Genomic DNA, 19,162 nt, shown 5'->3' on the forward strand with positions numbered 1-19,162 from the left:
TACGCGTCTGGTTTGCTCCTGTGACCTCTTGAACTATTTAACGTCACTTTAGTAGGATGTTTGCTTGACTTTTGGGAATAGTTAAACTAATATTTCTGATATATTTTTCTTTTAGTTATTTGAAGAAAAAAAAAGGCTTTTTCAGAAATGTTTTTTGTAAAAAGTCTCACATTTATAATGCATATATATGTATTTGTTAGTACACATGATTTAATCCCCTCCATTTACATAGTCAGAGTGTAAACTAAAATTTACATTATCATTCACTATAATCCTAATATAAGAATTATGTCTTATTTATACATCCATATATTTTTTTTCTTTAACGTCTTATTTTTAATTTGTAGATTTCTGAGCCCAAGAATCTCATTGCACCAATGATGTTTAATTGTTCCTTTTTAGTCTGCAGACTGAAACGGCCTCAAAACTTAGTCCTAAATGTTAAGAACCGTATTTAAATCAAAAACAGAGACAATGTAGAGAAAACAGCATTTTAATCACACTGTTTACATGAAAACACTTTATATTTCTCCAAATACATGCATGCACATTCAGAATAAAAAAAATAAGTTAAAACATCAGATATAATTCAGGTTGAGTTGCAGTAGCTCTGTTGACAGGAGAGCTTTCACAAAGTGACAGAATCTGCTGAGTCAGCAGACAAGCAGCCTGAGCTGAGTGTGCTCACCCCCACCCTCTCGTTGCATGACATGCTTTAAAGGGACAGTTCATTAGATGTCTCTTACACCACGTCTGAGGAGTGCTTGAGTTTTTGAATTTGTCAGCAGATGATGTTGTTGTTTCAGCTGGTTGCAAAATTAAGAGTTTGGTTTGGATCGGGATGCCTGCTGGAGATGATGTGCTGATCTGTCACAGTGTCGTCATTGGTCAGTGTGCAAAATTGTGGCATTGCAGTTACCTAAGTTGAGTTTGGAATGGTCAATAAACCATTTTTTGAAGAATAAATAATTCCTGCTCACTCTGTCTCAAAGATCTGCTGCGTGGTCAAAGACTGGTTGGAACTCAACCATCAGTACAGAGTAAAGCCTTCAACCAGAACAATAATGCTTCTGAGTTTCTAAAGTTTACTGGAATGAAACAGTTATAAAATTGTCAAATGCTTCCGCTGTCGTCATCATTGTCGTCGTCTCTTTTGAGAAAAGTGAGTCTTGTTGTCTTCGTTTCATAATTTACTCTAATTTTTCCTTCCTCACTCCTCGAAGTGACTTCTTCCTCCCCTGGTCTCACCCCTGAGCGCTCTGCTCCAATGGGGTGATCTCTGGCATGCTCTTGCTCCTCCCCTTCCTCGCTCTGGCCCTTATGGCTTCTTCTTCGCCCTCTCCATCGTCCTCATCGTCGGACCAATCCACTTGCTGCTGCAGGTTCCCCCTGGAGCCCCTCAAGCCGCTCCCCTTGAACATCTGCCCGGTGCGAAACTTTGTGCGGAACGTAACGAAGGAGAGGCTCTTGCTGCGCTGCTGCTTCTCGTAAAACGCGCTCGGCGGCTGGACCTCGTCGTTGCCGCTGACCTCGTCCACGCAGTCGCGTAGCACTGTGCGAAACAGCCGGGGAACCTCGTGGACCTCAGGCTCCATCTGGGACACCAGCCTCCTAAACCTGCAGCGAGGAGAGGACGTGATCTGATTAGGGATACCGCTTAGTAATCGATTATTGTGACGATTAATCAATTAATTTGATTTTAAAAATTGGGCATATTCTGCAGATTTTTTTGTTTAATCTTTTAAGCTTATTTTGTACAATATTAAAAATACACAAACAGACAAACACATTATTCAGTTCCTTTTTTTAAATAAGAAAATAAACATTTTTGCCTCAATTGCAATAACAACATTTTTTATGCTCTTGATCAATTGTAGCAAATGCAAAATATTTTTTGTACATTTTAGGCTAAATTACTGCTCTAACTGTGCTGTTCTATCATCAGATTACCCTTTCAGGTTCACTATACCCCAATTGACAATTCATTGATTATTAAATTAGTCGACGAATATTTCAATAACTGATTTATCATGATTAATCATTTCAAACATGTAGGCTGATGCAGTCATGGGGGTGGAAGTGACATCTTTTAAAGTGACCCTCTTCCTTCTCATGTCTTGAGGATTTTTGCAGCCTCTCAGTTTTTCTTTTAGGTTTGTCCATTATGTAGCATCCTGCTAAAGGAGCGCTAACCCCACAGCATGATATTGCCATCAGCATGTTTCACATGTTAGGCACAGGGTGTTAGTTTCTTCTGGCATTACGTATTTAGTCCAAAGAAGAATTTAATCAGAGCACATTTGCTGTGCACGCTACATAACAGGACTTTGTCAGGAATGTCTTGCCATTCTTTCATAAAAGATAGATTTGTGTAAAGTATAAATTGTTGAAATTTCAACAACATTTTCCAATCTGAACTATATCTGCAGCTCCTTCAGAGTTAGAACTGGCCTCTTGGTTGCTCCAGTCCATGTCCTCTTCCATTTTCAGATCTGTTTACTTGAAACTTTTCGACAACTTCATCCCTAACTTGTCTGCTTTTTCTGAAGTTTTTCTTTTTCTTTCTAAGCACTCAAAAGTAGTGATAAGACATACAAACTGTATTTGAAAACTAGCTCCTGTTGCACTTTTTAAGTAGATCTGGCTGCTAAATTCAAACAAATAAAAATAAAAGAACACATAGAAATCAGAAGGAGTAAGTTTCATCTCATTGTTTTTCACAGGTAGTGAGGATCTGAGAGCATCAGCATGTTGCTGCTCAGAGTTTTAAAGGGATTACAAGACTGCAACTCTGCAACTCTCTTGTCCTTCAAAATCTCTTCATATTTTCATATTTTATGTTATAATGTTGTCTCTGTTTCACAATGATTTTAGAGACCATCAGTCGTGAAAAACACACTTCAGTGAGTCTGAATTGTTGGTGAAAAGCACTTAACTTGATAATTAAATAGGGTAAAAATACTAAATGGTCTATAATAAAATGAACAATAAAGCGCAAATTGAGAAGTTGCATGTTTATTAAGTTAATGATGCTTTGTGGGGAGAAAAACTACAATTCATACTATGGTTCCCCAGTCAACTTCACACCTTTTTAAATTTAATTCTCTGCTTGTTTTCCTGCCTGATAGACTCTTTCACCTGTTTCAGTGTTTCTCACCTAACGATGGCAGGGCCGCACTGTGCAGGGGGCACCTTGGCACAGAGGTCCTGCAGCTCCAGCAGGTCGTTGGGGGTCAGCTGGTAGGGCTGAGGGGTCGGGGCGTGTGCCAGCCAGCTGTAGTCCGCCGTGGAGGAGGAGCTGCGGCGCCGGCGCCGGCCCTCGGTGGCCCTCTCCAAATGGATGCGCTCGGTCCGCTTCACCATGGCGCCCAGCTCCAGCATCAGAGTGTTGGTCACCAGCTCCTCTGTGCTCCGCTGACCCGGCACTTTGGGCTCGAGGGAGAAGACAGCCGACCAAGGAAACATCTGGAAAAGAGAAATCACATCTCACAGTGTGACAAAATACACAACCTTTACGTGGAAAAAGTGGATTAAAATCACAGCAAACATCTAAATAATAACACATGAGTATTCTCCCCCTTTTTATTCGTTCACATACCTTTATGACAGTGAATGTGCAAAGCGGTGGTGTGTTTCTATCTGGCAGAAATCCCTCAGTTGTCTGTCTGGTCAAGACTCTGTCAGCAGCCAGAGGAAGAGGAGACCTCCATGGGCAGAGTGGATGAATGAGACTCCAGCCGGTGGCGCACAGCTGCCTGACTGCCTGGCTACCTGTGGAGGTCCCTGGCAGACAGCGCAGGTAATACTTTGAGGCGTGCGTGGAGCGACTGTGTGAGTTTGGGATTGAGAATGAATGTCGTCCCGTATTAATAAAGATAGAGTGACGAGATGAGCTTAAGGACACCGTGAGTGCACGCCTGCAGGGAGAGCCGGGTGCGTCAGTGCGACTGATGGAAATCATTTTACATAACCGCACAGACAGGGGTGACATCAAGCTGATCTGTTCTCATTTAGCTGCATTTCTTTATTCTCTTTTCAACATCAATTAATTCTGTCTTTTTAATCATCAGATACAGCTTTATGTGCCTTTAAAGAGGAAACTGTTCACAGTTTCTGTCAAGTTTAATCTTGGATAAACAGTGAAGAAAATGTTTGGGTTTCAAGCTTTTATTTCTTCCGCAAAACATTTAAAACTGAATATCTGATATTTTTCTCAGCTGTTCTCGGTAATACCACAGTTATTACACATCATCACAGCGACATGACATAACAATCACCTGTAAATACTCAGCAGTCTGGCTCAGAATATGTTAGGAACATCAGGCCAGTTTCTGGGTTTCCACACCACTCAGCACTGAGCCACCAAATCCCAGATTACATTCAAATCCACAGCCTACCTGGAAGAATGACTGCTTGTTGTGACTGTTATAATCTAATTACTTCTCTCCTCTCAGTTCTGGTACAGCTGTATAGCAGGAAGAGATGATTTTGTAAATATTACTGCAAGCAGGTCTATTGAATTTAAGAGAATATTTAAGTGTGAGCGATATATGCTTAATTGGTTAGGTCTGTTGTACGAACATTTCAGTCAGAAAGAGGCAAGAACATAATTACACACCGCAATTTATCATTACAGCAGCCTCAAAATCAAGAAATGTTTTGTTTTTTTATCCGTTCTCATCTCAGCACCAGACTTTATTTATGCAGTGCCTTCAAAAGTTGTTCTTCCATGTCTCTGTTTTTATGCTGTCATTTGTCACAACCCCAAACATCAATGTACGATTTATTATATCATAGACCAACACAAAGTACTGCATAATTTAGAAGTAGAAAAAAAAGGATGCTATGGTTCAGAATAGAATAGAATAGAATAGAATAACAACTATTTGACTCAAAAAGGCAAAGTTAAGATAAGACAAAATGAGATAAAATAATCCGTTATTAGTCCTACAACTAACACAACAGAAATTGGACATAATGAAATAAGAGTAGCAGAAGTGAAAAAAACAACACAATAAAAATCAAAACAGTGTAGAAAACATACCATATGTTAAACTAAAAATGTAAATACAAAAAAATCAATATATATTTATAAAGAAATACAGATATTGATGGACAACATAGGGAATATACTGCAGAAGTACTAAAAAGTAATTACTATGCTACATTGTTTTAATAAAAACTAAAATAAATCTTTATTAATCCCGCAAGTGGGAAATTTCAGCTGTCACGGCATAAGTGGACATAATAAAATGAGAGTAACAGAAGTGAAAAACAGAATAAAAACAAAACAGAGTAGAAAAACACCATACAAGCTAAACTAAAAATATAAATAAGAAAATATCAATACATATATGCAAAAAAATTTTTTTTAAATACAGTAGCTGTTGGACAACACAGTGAAAATACTGAATGAGTAAACAGTACTATGCAACTTTGTTTTAATAAAAAACACAAATTAACAGCGAAATGCACACCTCAGCCGTAGAAGATATATATATTTTAGTAATTATAGAGTTTAATATAAAAAAAAATACATAAATGATCATTTAGTACAGTGTGGTGAAGAATGTCTTGAGGTTCTTACGAGACTTGAGTGAGTGACATCTTTTCATCGCTAGAGGTCCTCAGAGAGTCACCCCGCCACGCGGACTTTTCCCAAAACATCCCCCTGCTACGTCATCAGCCCCCTCCTGCCTCGTGCCGCCCCGGGTTCTGTTGGGTTATCAGTGGGACAGATCCCGCGGTATTTTGCTGCTCATATAAAAGTTGTCAACATTCGGGTTGAGGTTTGTCCTGTTTCAGGTTGCTGTTTGACTCCGTGGACGCCGGTGTTTGGCTCCGTGACCGGTGTCACGGCCGTGCCTGAGTGTCCCCGGCTGATCGCGCTCTTTGTGACGCTCTGAAGTGAATGGTGAGTAGCTTTATTGTGGGTTAGCTTGTAGCATCACTGCTGGGTTCATGCCAGCCGCTGGTCACTGATGGACCGAGCTGACACCTGATGGAAAGTCTCTTGACCTGCTTTAGCAAAGCCTGCGAGTCACATAGTTGACGTAAAAATGACGATTTTCTTTGTTTTTGTTAATTGTCTGTATTTTTATTGAAACATCGTAGGAGGGGTTTCCGGATGTTTGCCTCCTAGGGTTAGGGTAACTTTTAACAATTGCCACGAAAGCAATATAAATTTCGTTCATTTGTTACGTCATTGATCACGTGGTAAAGCTAACCTGTTGAGGAAACCTTCAGATTATTTGTTTTTCTGTTTTCTCATGATGTGAAATAAATTATATGGGACTCCAACAGTGCAAAAAACAAGCAAACATTTGACCACACATCTGAAGTAACATTTGCGTATGCCTATCCAACCCCCAACAGTGGTGAAACATATTTTAGCTCTAGGATGGTTTTAAGTGTCTAATTTATTTATAAAGTCAGACACTATTTTCTTTAGTGTGGCTATAAAAAAATGATGTTCCTCAATGCTGCAGTATTTGACTAATACTATGGCTATTATTTAACTTTTTTACAATTTATTACATGATTATTCAGCATCTATACAAGTTTTTGTGTCAGTTTTTAAATATGTGGATTTGTTTTCATTGTCAAATACACATTTTCACTTGGAAGACATTTTTCTTAAAGTGCACCTCATTAAGTATATTGTTGGTGCTGATTGTTTCTTTCTCATTTTGTATTGTGGTAGGTATGGTTATTTTACACCAAACGTTTACATCTAGCACCAATTAGGCATAAATCTTTACCCTCCAAGTTTCATTTGCTCTTTGACAACCTATTAAATAAATAAATTTTCCTTAATCAACTACTAGTTTACAATAAAACATGTGCTTATATTACTTGAATAAACATCACCTTCCGGAAAAATATGTACATTGCCATTAATTGGTGTTGGCTAATGTCATTTTTCGACATATCAGTATGTGGTCATTTTGTCACAGTGTTAAGTAGTAGGACAACATTATTTAATAGCAGTTATTTACCACAACAACAATATTTATGTCAGAAATTAATATTGGCAGACATTTTGATAGTTATTTTGGTTTGATCAGAGGTTCTGATGCGTTTCTTTGTTCATAAAAGGGGCCCAAATGCAGATCAGAATTACAAACTCTGGAAAATAGCTGTAACGCATAGTTATCAGAATATTTAGGTACCTTTTTTTATGTTTATTTTCAATTTGACATATGAAAGTGAAACTTTAATGTGTCACACATGTAAACACATCACTTTTTAAATATTTAAGTATTTCGAATAGTTAGTTTCTCAGACCTCGTGTATTTCAGTTTAATAATGTATTTTGGAGACTATACACTTGGTGTTATTGCTTATTTTTGTTTATTTTAATTCCTTATCGGGCAAATGACTCTTATGAAATATGACTGATAAGTTTCCCTTATTAAACCAACATAAATCAAAGCTTTCTCCTGATGGTGGATGTTGTATATTATGGTCATATAACCACATTTCATGAGAAAGTGACTTTAAAATTGCTGCTTGTCAAAGCTAACGTACCACAATAGGCTAAAACCTGCAACTTTCGTCTGTTTTGCAGCTGTGTGGAATCGTGGTCATGACATTTAGCAGACATATCCACTGACAGAGACGTTGCTGTGTTTAATAAAAATCTCTCACCTAATCCTGATCTCCGACCGTGATTGTGAAACACCCGGTGCAACAATGGACTTAAGTTTATGATTAAATCTGTTTCTGAGCTGCAGCAATTAGTTGATGAAAGAAAAGTAATTGGTAACAGCGAACAAAGCAGAATAATTAAAGCTTCAAACTCAGCTACTCTTTCTGTGCTTGTATTGTATTTATTACCACAACCATGATTTGCATACATTTGTTAATGCGCAGTAGATTTATTTGTCATGAAATACAATAAAAAAATACTTGAAATGATTAAAAAACAAGTTTTAACACAGCGAAGATGATTACGTGTCGTTGAGTCATGCGGAAGAATGATTGTAAATCCTGGTTATGTGCGCTCTGTGACAGCTTCTTGCCTGTCTGTTTGCAGGGAAACGGGTAAACAATGACAGCAGCACTGAGCTATGACACAAACTGAGTGCAGCTCGACTCCTGATGCTACGCCTCCAGGCTGCAGTACATGTCAAAACTGAGCTTCGCTTTATCTGTCATTTTCAGTCAGGCTTTTCTTCATTCCACTGCCCTCACTTTCAACTGTCCTTATGTACAGCAACGCGCACGGTTTACCTGCACGCACTGACTTCCAGTCAATGCCTTTGAAACTCGCTGAACTTGAAACCTCCTGCGCTTGAAGCAAAGTATTTTATGAGAAATTATCTCTGCTCATGCCGAAGTATGGGAAAGTTGGGATTTATTTTTCATCTGCCAGGCAGTGCTGCTGGAACAGTTTGTGTTTGTGGAGGAAAATATTGAGTCACAGCTGCCCAGCTGTGACAACCAGTGTCCCTCTGAGGCAGCAAAGCCTTAGCAACAAAAGCAAGAGTCGTAGAGAAAAGCAGATTCAGAGAGGATTAAGACATGTATTATGTTTGAACACAATGCAACAAGAGTTGTATGCGCCTTGTTTATTTTTTACAGCCTGGACTTCCTCACAGCTCTAATATTATGATCTGTTTTCTCAGACAAAATAATCAGTCAGAAAGAGTTATTTTATGAAAAAATATTTGTTTAGTTTTTTTACTCGTTCAGCAATAAGTGAGATCTCTGTAGAATAGAAATGAATCTATTCACTGTAAATTTGAAACATATGAAGGTCTGCTTTATTTCAAAATAAAAGCATGCATTTCCCTAATATTTGAACATCGTCTATTACAATCAACTAGAATGAGTTATTTTGCTACCTTTAATGAATGGATGTGCCCAAATCTTTATTTTAGTAAACGTCTCAGGATGTTTGTGGTCTGACTTTAAATGAGAGCAAAATAAGGAAAAGATATTGCTAATAAAAGAATTTTCTATTGTATCGAACTTTTTATGAAGATTTAATTTAAAAATGATGAATTGTGTCCATCTGCATCAAATAGCAGTGCTGGAGGGCCAAATTAGTACTGTTTTTGAATTGATGTTGGTGGCCACGAAAAAAATTACTTCAAGGACTACAAGTGGCCCCAGTGCCACACGTTTGACCCCCTACTCTAGAAGTTTTGAGTCTAACAAATTCTAGTAGATAAAATAAAGTTCATTTGGGCATTTCCTGTATGGGATGATGCTCTGTTGTTTTTATCAAAATGTTCTGGTGTTGATTTATTGATGGTGTCAGGCCCAGACGGACAGAGATGAGCTGGGCTGAGGAGGACTGGACGGTGGGCCTCTCTGGGAGGGTCCTGCAAAAGGTGAAGGAGCTGCAGGTGTTTAAGGAGCGACTGTCCAGAGAGAACAAGCAGAAGCAGCTGCAGCTGGACAACATTCATACCAGCCTTGAAAAGCAAACAGCGAAGGTAAACACAGACGTGCTTTGTGAATAGCTCTCGATTTCAGGCTACAAGAGAATCAATAAGACCAGTAACTTATTAGTAAAGTCATAAATGCTACTGTTAGCATTAGCGGTGTGCTTTTAAACAGGAATATTTTAACCTGTCATTCTCATGATGTTATCTTGTGTTTTACTAAAATACAATGTGCCGTATCCTCTTTACACTTCATAACCTTTAAACTCCATGAAATCCCCCCTGCTCTTCTTTTCCTCCTCCTTTCTTCCAAGTATGAGGCGGTCCGTGGGGAGCTGCAGTTTGTTCAGAGAGATCTGCAAAGCGTTCGGGAGGAGGCCAAGGCGGCCGTGACCGCCAGAGAGCGCCTCGCCCAGGAACTTCACACCAAGCAGGCCCAGGTCTGCTCTCTGGAGGGGCAGCTCGACGCGGCTCGTAACCAGAACAACCACCTCAGCCAAGAAATCAAGAGGTCAGCAGGAGTCAACTATGAAGACACAACTACAAGTGCTATGTCACTGATGTTTAGCTTTCCTGCCACCATGTTGTTTTATGCAATCATTAAGCATAATAGAGTTATGTACATATTATTAAGTATGTTTTAATTTCTAAATTAAAACCTCAAACATTTCATTTGCTCGGATGTCTCCAAACTGCATGTAGTTTCTTGCAAAAGGTTTCCAAATTGTGTCTAGCTACAACCAGAAATATCAATGGGATTTCAACATTCTGTCACAATAACAATTTTATTGGGTGATAAATTGTACCAGATAAATAATTGTTTTGAGACTGTTTTCAAGTAATATTTTAATAGTGGCATAATAATACAAGTTTGCCCTCTCACAAATGAACAAACCTTCATTTCAATCGATCACTTAATGCTGGAACTGGAAGATATTTTAAATATCTGAAATAAAACATGACAACCAAAAACAATAAATGAAACATGAATTATAAAGACTCTGCAAACAAAATTGCCCTCTAGAAACTATTATTCATCAGAATAAATTTTTTTTATCTCATTTTAATTTAATGAATTGCTTATTGCGACAGACTTGGTGGTAACACAGTATATATTTGTCGAGAGGGCAGCGTTTCTTCCAATTTACAATCTGGGAAGTGCGGCCTTCAATTGCATTGAACCTTTTGTCTCGGTTGATGCATTGTAGAAATGCCTTTTGCTACTTTACTGCTGTACATGCAGTGTTTGATCTCGTCCGATTGTATAATTTTTCCATTTATTTGCTGTGCTCCCTTGCTTGTTGCAAACTGTAACTGGACTGGATGATTTGTTCCAACAGTGACATTCCTCTTTTCATCCTTTTATGTTTTCCTATTGACAGATTTTTCCTTACAATTGGCCGTTATTAGTAATTTTTTTCTTCCACTTCATCGTTTCACTAATTGCCTTTAAAACACTCTGTAATTTGTGGTCGTAATGTGACACAATGTAATGCTTTAAAGCCTTTTGCAAAGGCCTGGACGTATGTTTCAAATTATGCTGCTGAGTCAACACTGGTTTTATTCTGACTCCATTAGTTTCCTGCACAGGATCACATTTGTTATCAGAGGTTTTTCTGTTTTCCTGCCCTCTGTTTCACCATCGGTCCTCTCTCTGTGGCAGATTGGAAGCTGAACTGGAAAAGCTGCAGAACAGCAGCCGGCGTGCAGACACCACTCTGTTTTCCACACCCTGCTGGACTGCATCCTCTCCCTGGGAGCACAATGGTACAGTGTCTGAAATTTATGACTCCTTTGTTGTTCTCTTTAGCAGATCCTGTCTTATCCTTTCTTTAAATTAATTCCCCTGTATAATTTAGCTAATTAAACAGTAAAACCACAGAGATTATAAATAAAGTCCTTCAGCTCTGCAGCTTTCCCAGCCTAACGCTCCCTGGGGGCTGCTGTGTTTATCTTTCCGCTGTTTGGATATTCGCAGCTGTTGTTCATGTACAACTTTGTCGATACGTTTGAGGCTCTGACTTCAGTCGCCATGTTGTGTTTCTGCCCTGCAGGGAGCAGACAGGAAGACAGACCCGGGCAGCGGGATGAAGGACAGAGCCGGGGACATCACATCAGAGTAAGTACCAGCTTATTCTTCCACTGAGCTTTCTTCAAACCCTAAACTCCTGTGGAGTTTGAGAGGATTTAGCTCCTTTCATGCCAGAGAAACAGAACTAACATCCGTCTTTGTTCTTCCACTCTATCCTCAACTTACAGACTTAGTTTTATTCCACCTAAATGCACCACATGGATTTGTCCGCAATTAATGTTTGACATGCTTTTGCCGTTTAAACACTTTAGTAAACATTTAACTCCCTCTGAGGAGCAGGTAACAAGACTTCCCTTTATTAGGAAGACATTATTTTTTTCTCTTTACCAATTTGCCCTTTTATATTGAAACAGAGAAGTTAATTTAGAGAAAAAGATTATATGTGAATGTTATTATTTTTAATCAAAATTCTTAAAATGTTTCTCTTTTTATCAGTCAAGTTTGATTGTTTAGAAAAAAACATATTGACAAGACTAAATCTAACATAAATGTAAAGAAATTGATTTGATTTGTTTTAAAAGGGTTTTTAAAAACAAGAAAACAAGCAATCAGTACCACAGAGAAAACATACGCATACACAATAAAGAACAAATAGTTCAACACTACTTTTCTGTTTCAAAAGGAGTAGGAAGAAGTGAACACTTATTTAATCAGCTGCTTGCATTAAAAATACAAAAAATACAAAACATTTCTAAGTTTTATAGTAAAAAGGAAGTGGGTTTTAAGGATTTGGCCTGTAAACACTGGAAAAATGCATTTTTAAGTCAGATTTTGCTGCAGTGATCAGTTTCTCTTTTTCTCTTGAAGACCTTTTTTTAAGTCACAGTGCATATTAAACAAACATTGCAGACTAACAAACTCAGGTACTGACCTACAAAACAACCATTTAGATAAGCAAAGAGACCAAACAACAACATAAAAGAATGACAAACAAAAATACAAATACCAGTTTAGCTATGGGGCATTCACCGTTCAGAAATAAATCAGATTTTTGAGCTAAAGTTTATCAGATTCCACTCACCAGCTGTTTCTTGGTGGATTTCTCTTGAAAAGTGTTTGAACAGCAGATATAAACTAGATTGCTAAAGACATTTTCTCACCAGCCTGCTTTCCACAGGTCGGGGTTCATGGGTATCTGTTTTCAGAAGTGCATTTGTAAGGTCAGACACTGATGTTGGATGAAAAGTCCTGGCTCTCGGTCTTTTCTTCTCTAATTCATCCTGTTTGTATTCTGCCAGGTTAGAGTTAGAGCCAAGTTCTTCCACTCCAAACTTACTGCATTTATATTTTTATAAGCCTTGTTGGTCTGGAACAGGAGAAACATATGTCAACATTTTTTGTAGGATGAGACAAATGTAGAATACCACATCTTGATTTTTATGTTTTTTTCTGACGTTATCTAATAACTGTGACCTTTGTGTGCAAAATAAATCAGCTTAGCGATACATTTTAAAAGACGCATGTTCTTAGTTAAACTGGAAAAACTTTAATTTTGCGTCTTCAATCGTTCTCTGCAGCAGCGGCTGCAGTTTTCAGAAGCATCCGCAGCTTCGCTGCCTCGACAGCAGCACAAGAGCACACCGCTCCGCCACCCATCTGACCAGTCGGATGTCTTTTCCACGCCCTCGGCGGTGTTTCCATGGGAACGAGATGACTCTGGACCTGCATCCAGAAGACGACCTGCGTCTTCTCCTCAGGCGCCGAGTCCTGAGGTCCTGAATCAAGGCCGATTGGACCGGAGTTCTGAAGAAAAAGTCCAGAAGACGGAAACAGACGGTGAGTAAGATTGTTTGTTGACTTCATTCAAATGCATCCTGCTCAGATTGCAGTATTTATCCCAAAGATTAAAAGGAACCTGGATTACTACAAAGATAATGCTCAGCATGATCATGCTTTTATCCACTTATCCATTTACATTTTCTAATCCTGAACTTCCAGACAGAATGGATCAGATTTGGATTAGACGTTGCGTTTTATCTTAACACATCAGTTTATGTTCTGCTTAAATTAGCCAATATGTCTAATAGGTGCTCCGCATAACCCCACCAAAAGTTGTTGCGTAAGAGTTTGTGTAGCAATCTCTGCCTCAGCCAGACATTCCTATCCCTGCTGTAAAAGCAGTTTCATTGAAGTCTTGCAACACTTCATGATGTAAGACGTTCCTTAGTTTCATCTGCAAAGTGTTTGTTTTTGTTCAGAGGAGGAAGAGACGGATAAACGTGAAACTATGAAGGGACATCAGGAGCAGCGTTTTTACTCTGCTTCTCTCCACTTACACTAGTTATTGCAGAAAATTTGTTACAGAGAATCAGAGTAGACTTTCATTAATCATTACAGCTTTCTATGACATTAGAAAATGAATATCTTGTGAGTATTACACAAAATCAAAAAATAGATTGCAACAAATTACAGAAATACATGTTTAGTTAACAAAGCAAAATGTTTTTTTACCGTGTGGACTGACTTGGTTAATTCTTTTGACAGTAACCCCAGCTGTGTGCTTATCATTGAACCACTCTGTATGGATTGACCCCGTTCATGAAGAGCCTGCAGTGTTCTGCTGCTTTGTTTTTTAGTTACTGACTCCATAAATACAGGATAAATCCAGGTGTTTCTGCTAAAAAAAAAAATAGAAATTACAAATATCTATATTTTTATTTTCTAGTTTTTCCAATCATCTGTTATGTTTGGTTGTCCTTCATCCATCCTTTTAAGACAGTAATATTTCTGAGCAAATCCATCTTTTCTCACACGTCATCTGGCAGTTAATGACATAAAACCTAAACAAGTTTTAATACAATGAGTTGATGTTGTAAAATCTGATCTAATTTAACCGAGACTTTCTCCAACCAGCTAAATATTACATTAGCATGAAAAATGCAACACTTGGAAAAGGTTAGCTAACAATCATTGCTCTCTGAACTGTCCTTTGCAATATGAATATTGGACATATTTTGACGCTGATATTCTTATATTGTCTCTGTCTGGTCCCATTTATTCAAATTGCAGTCGGTCATTGAGTTTTTAATTTTGGTATTTATAATTTGAAAACTGGTGAAAAACTGAAAACGTTCCTAAAGTGAGTCTAAAGATGAGTTTATTGGCATTATTTCTACTAGATCAAACTTTTGATAAACGAAATTGCTTAAATCTGCAATTCACTGGTTGCCACAAGTACAATTTTATTTTTATCAGAACTGTCAGACCTTAACGATGGGATCTGTGTTTTGTCGATAACCCCAGTGTCTTCGTCAGAGCTGCAGAGTCGTCTCTCGGCTCTGGAGGTCCAGCTGTCTGAGAAGGTCGGGAATCTGAAGACGGTCCAGAATGAAATGGGGCTGATGAAGAAGGAGCTCGCTGCTAAAGAGCTGGACCTGCAGAAAACCCAGGAGGAGCTCAGCAAGGCGCACACACAGACGGCTCAGGACAAAGAACGGGTAAAAGCACGAGCCTCACCGCTACTACAAATCCTGCTGGACGATAAATTGTCCCAGAAGTTATTGCGATAAATGGAAATATTATCACTTTGAGAGCATTTTCAAAGTTATAATGACATAATGATTCAAGTCAAAGAGCAATGAACTTTAATTTCTAATGAACATATAGCATTGGAACTGGAAAAGATTTCAAATGTCCAAAATAAATAAACTAAACAACAAATAAAATTTGTACTGAATGTTCTGTAAACAAAATTATTCTTCAAAAAGAGGGTAGCTGAGACCAATCCACCCGACTGAAGCCTTTGGTCATCCAGTCTTTGGCAGAAAGAGAGGGAAAAACAAACGCTCATGACATGGAAAAAAAATGTGAAGAAAAACATCTATACGATCAAATTTATTTTTATTTCAGGCATCAGAAGCCGAGCACAAGCTGAAGCAGCTTCAAGAGGAGCTCAAGTGCCAGAGGCAGAATGCAGAGAGCAGTCGGCTGCAGCACCAGCAGCGCACCAAGGAGCTGGAGAAAGTGCATCAGAAGGTCAGTCCGACGCCTGCAGGAGAAGCGGAAAACGGTCGGATCTCTCTGCTTCAGACTGTGGCGTTCGTGTTCTGGCTGCAGGACTTGGCGGAGCTGCAGAAGGAGAGGCAGTGTGCGGAGAAGCAGCACCAGCAGGAGGTGAATAAGCTGAACCAGGAGCTGCAGCAGGCCAGGTCGCTCCACAACGCTCTGCAGGCCCAGGCTGACAAGGTGAAGGCAAACATGCAGCTCACAATGAAACACATCAACAACACGCGGCCGTCCTCTGAAATAACACCGCCACGTTTGATAAAATAAAGTCCGCATCAACAGTGGAAACGGCAGAGCAGCATGAGGCTCTGCTTCATCAAGCTCTTGTTTTATCAGCCATTTCCACCCTTTACCTTTTCTTTAGCCGACCTTCTCTTCCTCCCCCTTTAACTTGTGCAGTTGTTTGTATTTATTTGTGCTGAAAATCAATAAATGTAACTTTTTCTTCTCCCAAACTTTCTTCTTTTCTTTGTTTCCTGCCTTTCTCTCTTTCGCTGTCTGGCTTTTTGTACTTCTATCCCCCACATCCTGCTCCCACTCTGCTCCGTCCTCCTCTTCTCTCCTCTCGGTTTGTCCCGGTGGAAAACCTTAAGCAGCAAAGGTAACAACTGTGACTGTGACCCATGACCTTTACAAGCTCGCGTAATAGAGACAGGACGCAGTGTGAGGAGTATATTCATAGGATTTGTTTGCAGCAAGATCAGTTTAGACAGATGATCTGCTTTCGCTAGCACAGGGATTTGTTAGTCAAGTTAATTTAAAAAGTAGAATAAATTCAGTCGTTTTTAAAGTAGGTGTCGACTGTTTGGGCTACAATTTTCACACAAAATCAGCAACAGTTGAAGTGTGATGAAAGGTGTTATAGTGAGTAGATCACACTTGCTGCATTTGACAGTTTGTTTGCACATGCTTGGAGTTTGACCCATAACAAAACCCATCAGAGTCTGCGTCACTTTTATAGTCTCTGAATTCAATAAAGATTAAAATGAGACTTTGTGCACCGAGCCGGCTGGTTTGCTTTAGCCTGCAGAGCTTTGCAAACATTTGCATTAATAATACAAGAGTCAAATGTCCGTGATTCCTCTGAAATCTGATTCATCTTAATGATTTGTTTAGAGTCCAGTTGTTGTAGGAAAAAGTCCCTGCTGCTGCAGTCAGTAGAAATTAGGAAATGTAGTTTCACTCCCCATTAGACCAACACTGAATAACAGCTTTAAAGCCGTGAAATTATTTTTTTCAGCAGTAACACTCAGTCTCTGTCACGCTGTACTGCTGTTTCTTATTTAATTAGCTCTTTACTACACATGTTGAAATGTTCAGCGTGACAACAACAAAGCATGAAACAAGAATAACAAACATAATTTAGTGCAAAACTAACAATATTAAGATTATTGGAGGAAGTGTGTTTGTGGACAGTGGATTAGTTGCCATTTATTTATTTATATTCTTTCCTGGAGTCAAATTATCTTATTATTTCTTTATATAACTTGCCAAGTTGTTTTGTCCATTTGCTAAGTATTTATTTGCAGTTGAATGTTTTTTAATACCTCGATAAATATCTTTGGATGATCTAAAGCGTCTCCATTTTAAAAAGTTGACAAAACTGAATAAGTGAAGGACGAAAAAGGAAGTCATAAATCATGAATCTATTTAAAGCGGAGGAAGATTGTCTCAAAGGGACGTTTTTAAGAAGTAGGAAAGAATCCGTCGTTCTAAGAGCTGCATCATCGTTCTGTTTTTTTTAAGCTCATAACTCTTTACAGCAGCTTCTTGTTGTTGTCAAACTGTTATTTAGATTTTGTAAATTCAATTACATTTACAAAATGTAATTGAATTTTGGGTCTTTTCGACAGGCTGCAAGTAATCTAATACCTAAAGCTCAAATTCATTTTTAATTTAGATTTTTAAAGTTGCCTGTTATGACTTGACTCTAAACATATTTATCCGTTGACCTTAAGAGCCTTTTTAAGCCTGAATGATGAAAATAAGCTGGAAGTACTGTTGGTCAAAGCTCTGTTCAAACTTTAAGATGCTCTGGCTCAAGGCTTTTCCACAGCACTATGATCCACACCTAGAATTATAAAATTGTTTCTATGTGTAAAAAAGCAGGAAGCTGCATAAAACTTTACATTAGAGCTGCTCAAGTCTCCTGCAGAGCTTCAGTGACCAACATATGTTGGAGTATAATTATGAAGGTCAAGGAAAAGGATTTATTTGCTTCAACATTTGTCGCAAATATAAAACTGAAAAGTGTGGTGTGTATTTGTTGCCCTGAGTCAGCACTTTGTAGAAACAGGTGTTACGTTGATAGATTTGCACATCTGCAGACATTTTTACTTATTATTATTATTATTATTATTAGCAAAATCACTCAAATTCAGTTGGATTGAATGGAGAGCATCTTTGCACATTAATTTTCAGAGATTCTTAGTTTGAACTTTGACTAGGCTATTCTACCAGATGAATATGCTTTAATCTAAGCCATCCTAATGTAGCTTTGGCTGCTTCTCTGCAGTGGGTATGCATTCCCTCTGCAGTTTATTGTTTTTGTCTGTCACATAATTTTCTAATAAAATACATTAAAGTTTCTATCTACTCAAAAGGAATGAATACTTTTGCAGTAAGTCTTAGTTTCTTCAAACTGTAACGCTGACTTATGTTTATTATCACTGCTTTCTGTTTCCTTCTCTCATCTTGATGAATGCACCTAACACAAGAGTCTTTTGGGTTTTTTTAAGTTAATTTCAATCTTTATTTTCTTTCATAAATAAATCACCAAGTCTTTAAACTGCGGTCCATATTTCTACCAGCTAACGCCTCGTTTGTTTTCGCCACCAGCTGACTCTGCAGAAGCAGACGTTGGACAAAGAGCTGGACTCTCTGAAGGAGAAGCTGAAGTGGACGGAGGAGCAGCTGAAGGAGAGCCAGAAGAAAGAGACTCAGACACAAGCCAAGCTGACGGTAACACACAGGCACACACAGATGTGGTCCAAAGTCTTGTTTTTCTGCTTCTGCACGGCTCAGTTATTCATTAGCTAGGTGTTGAGTTTAGCGAGGAAGACATACATTTTTAAACAGCGTGCCGCATGTCAGCCGGATGACTGGACTGAAGATGAAACATGAATAAATTATAAGCTCTGTCTTCTTCTGTCTCCATGTGGATAAATATTTTAGAATTTGAAAAGGTTTATTAGAATCATAAAAACTATTTACTATCTTATATACAAGTAAAAAACATAAAATAAAAGTTTGTTTTGGGATTTTTTTCAGCCGTAAAACGGCTTAACTTGGCTGTTAAATTGCTCCATTCAATAAAAGTTTGTTGGTTAAAAACTGCACAGACACAGTGCAGCACCGGGACACATTTCTGCTCATGTTACGTTTTGTAACTTGCTTGATCAGGTTTTTCTATTCTTGTGAAACTGTGATGGTTTATAGTTCTGTGTTTCTCTCTTATCTGAAAAATGCCTTCAAACACATTCAACTATGTAGTTATTGTTGTCTTTTTTAGAGACATAATGTTTCTGAGAGTCAAATGCATTGATTTAAGAAATAATTTCTTTACTCCTATTTGAATATTAAAACAAATTAAACCCTCTCAGTAGATTTGACAGATCAGTTTGTTTTACTGGATTTAATCCTCCTCCTCCTCCTCCTCCTCCTCCTCCTC

The 19,162-nt window shown here is 38.4% G+C and overlaps 2 protein-coding genes across 3 annotated transcripts in view; one reads left to right on the forward strand and one right to left on the reverse strand.

Moving 5' to 3' along the window:
- Window positions 1–477: 477 nt before the first annotated feature.
- LOC103471451 (protein RD3) lies at window positions 478–3,853 on the reverse strand. The gene is made up of 3 exons (XM_008420461.2): window positions 3,599–3,853; window positions 3,158–3,465; window positions 478–1,617 (listed from the first exon to the last, which is right to left on the reverse strand). Exons 2-3 carry the CDS (start codon window positions 3,463–3,465, stop codon window positions 1,245–1,247), a joined length of 681 nt encoding a protein of 226 aa, XP_008418683.1. The 5' UTR covers window positions 3,599–3,853; the 3' UTR covers window positions 478–1,244.
- Window positions 3,854–5,715: 1,862 nt separating this feature from the next.
- Window positions 5,716–19,162, forward strand: part of LOC103471447 (centromere protein F) — a 23,356-nt gene continuing 9,909 nt past the window's right edge. Inside the window, exons 1-10 of one of the 2 annotated variants that reach the window (XM_008420457.2) lie at window positions 5,716–5,914; window positions 9,259–9,446; window positions 9,710–9,906; window positions 11,059–11,162; window positions 11,450–11,514; window positions 13,005–13,263; window positions 14,731–14,924; window positions 15,337–15,462; window positions 15,544–15,672; window positions 18,331–18,453. In XM_008420457.2, coding sequence (XP_008418679.1) covers window positions 9,285–9,446; window positions 9,710–9,906; window positions 11,059–11,162; window positions 11,450–11,514; window positions 13,005–13,263; window positions 14,731–14,924; window positions 15,337–15,462; window positions 15,544–15,672; window positions 18,331–18,453 — 1,359 coding nt within the window. In that variant the 5' untranslated portion in view covers window positions 5,716–5,914; window positions 9,259–9,284. The remainder of the gene's footprint in view (window positions 5,915–9,258; window positions 9,447–9,709; window positions 9,907–11,058; window positions 11,163–11,449; window positions 11,515–13,004; window positions 13,264–14,730; window positions 14,925–15,336; window positions 15,463–15,543; window positions 15,673–18,330; window positions 18,454–19,162) is intronic. The other variant, XM_008420456.2, reaches the window with a different exon arrangement.

The sequence above is a fragment of the Poecilia reticulata genome, linkage group LG10 (genome assembly GCF_000633615.1).
Source record: "Poecilia reticulata strain Guanapo linkage group LG10, Guppy_female_1.0+MT, whole genome shotgun sequence".
Taxonomy (NCBI): Eukaryota; Metazoa; Chordata; class Actinopteri; order Cyprinodontiformes; family Poeciliidae; genus Poecilia; species Poecilia reticulata.

What these genes read in the sequence shown, in the direction of transcription:
- LOC103471451 (XM_008420461.2), bottom strand. Translation starts at nt 3,465, where the DNA reads ATGTTTCCTTGGTCGGCTGTCTTCTCCCTCGAGCCCAAAGTGCCGGGT. An exon ending in TGCGGCCCTGCCATCGTTAG is followed by an intron (nt 1,618 to 3,157) that starts GTGAGAAACACT and finishes TCCTCGCTGCAG; the next exon opens with GTTTAGGAGGCTGGTGTCCC.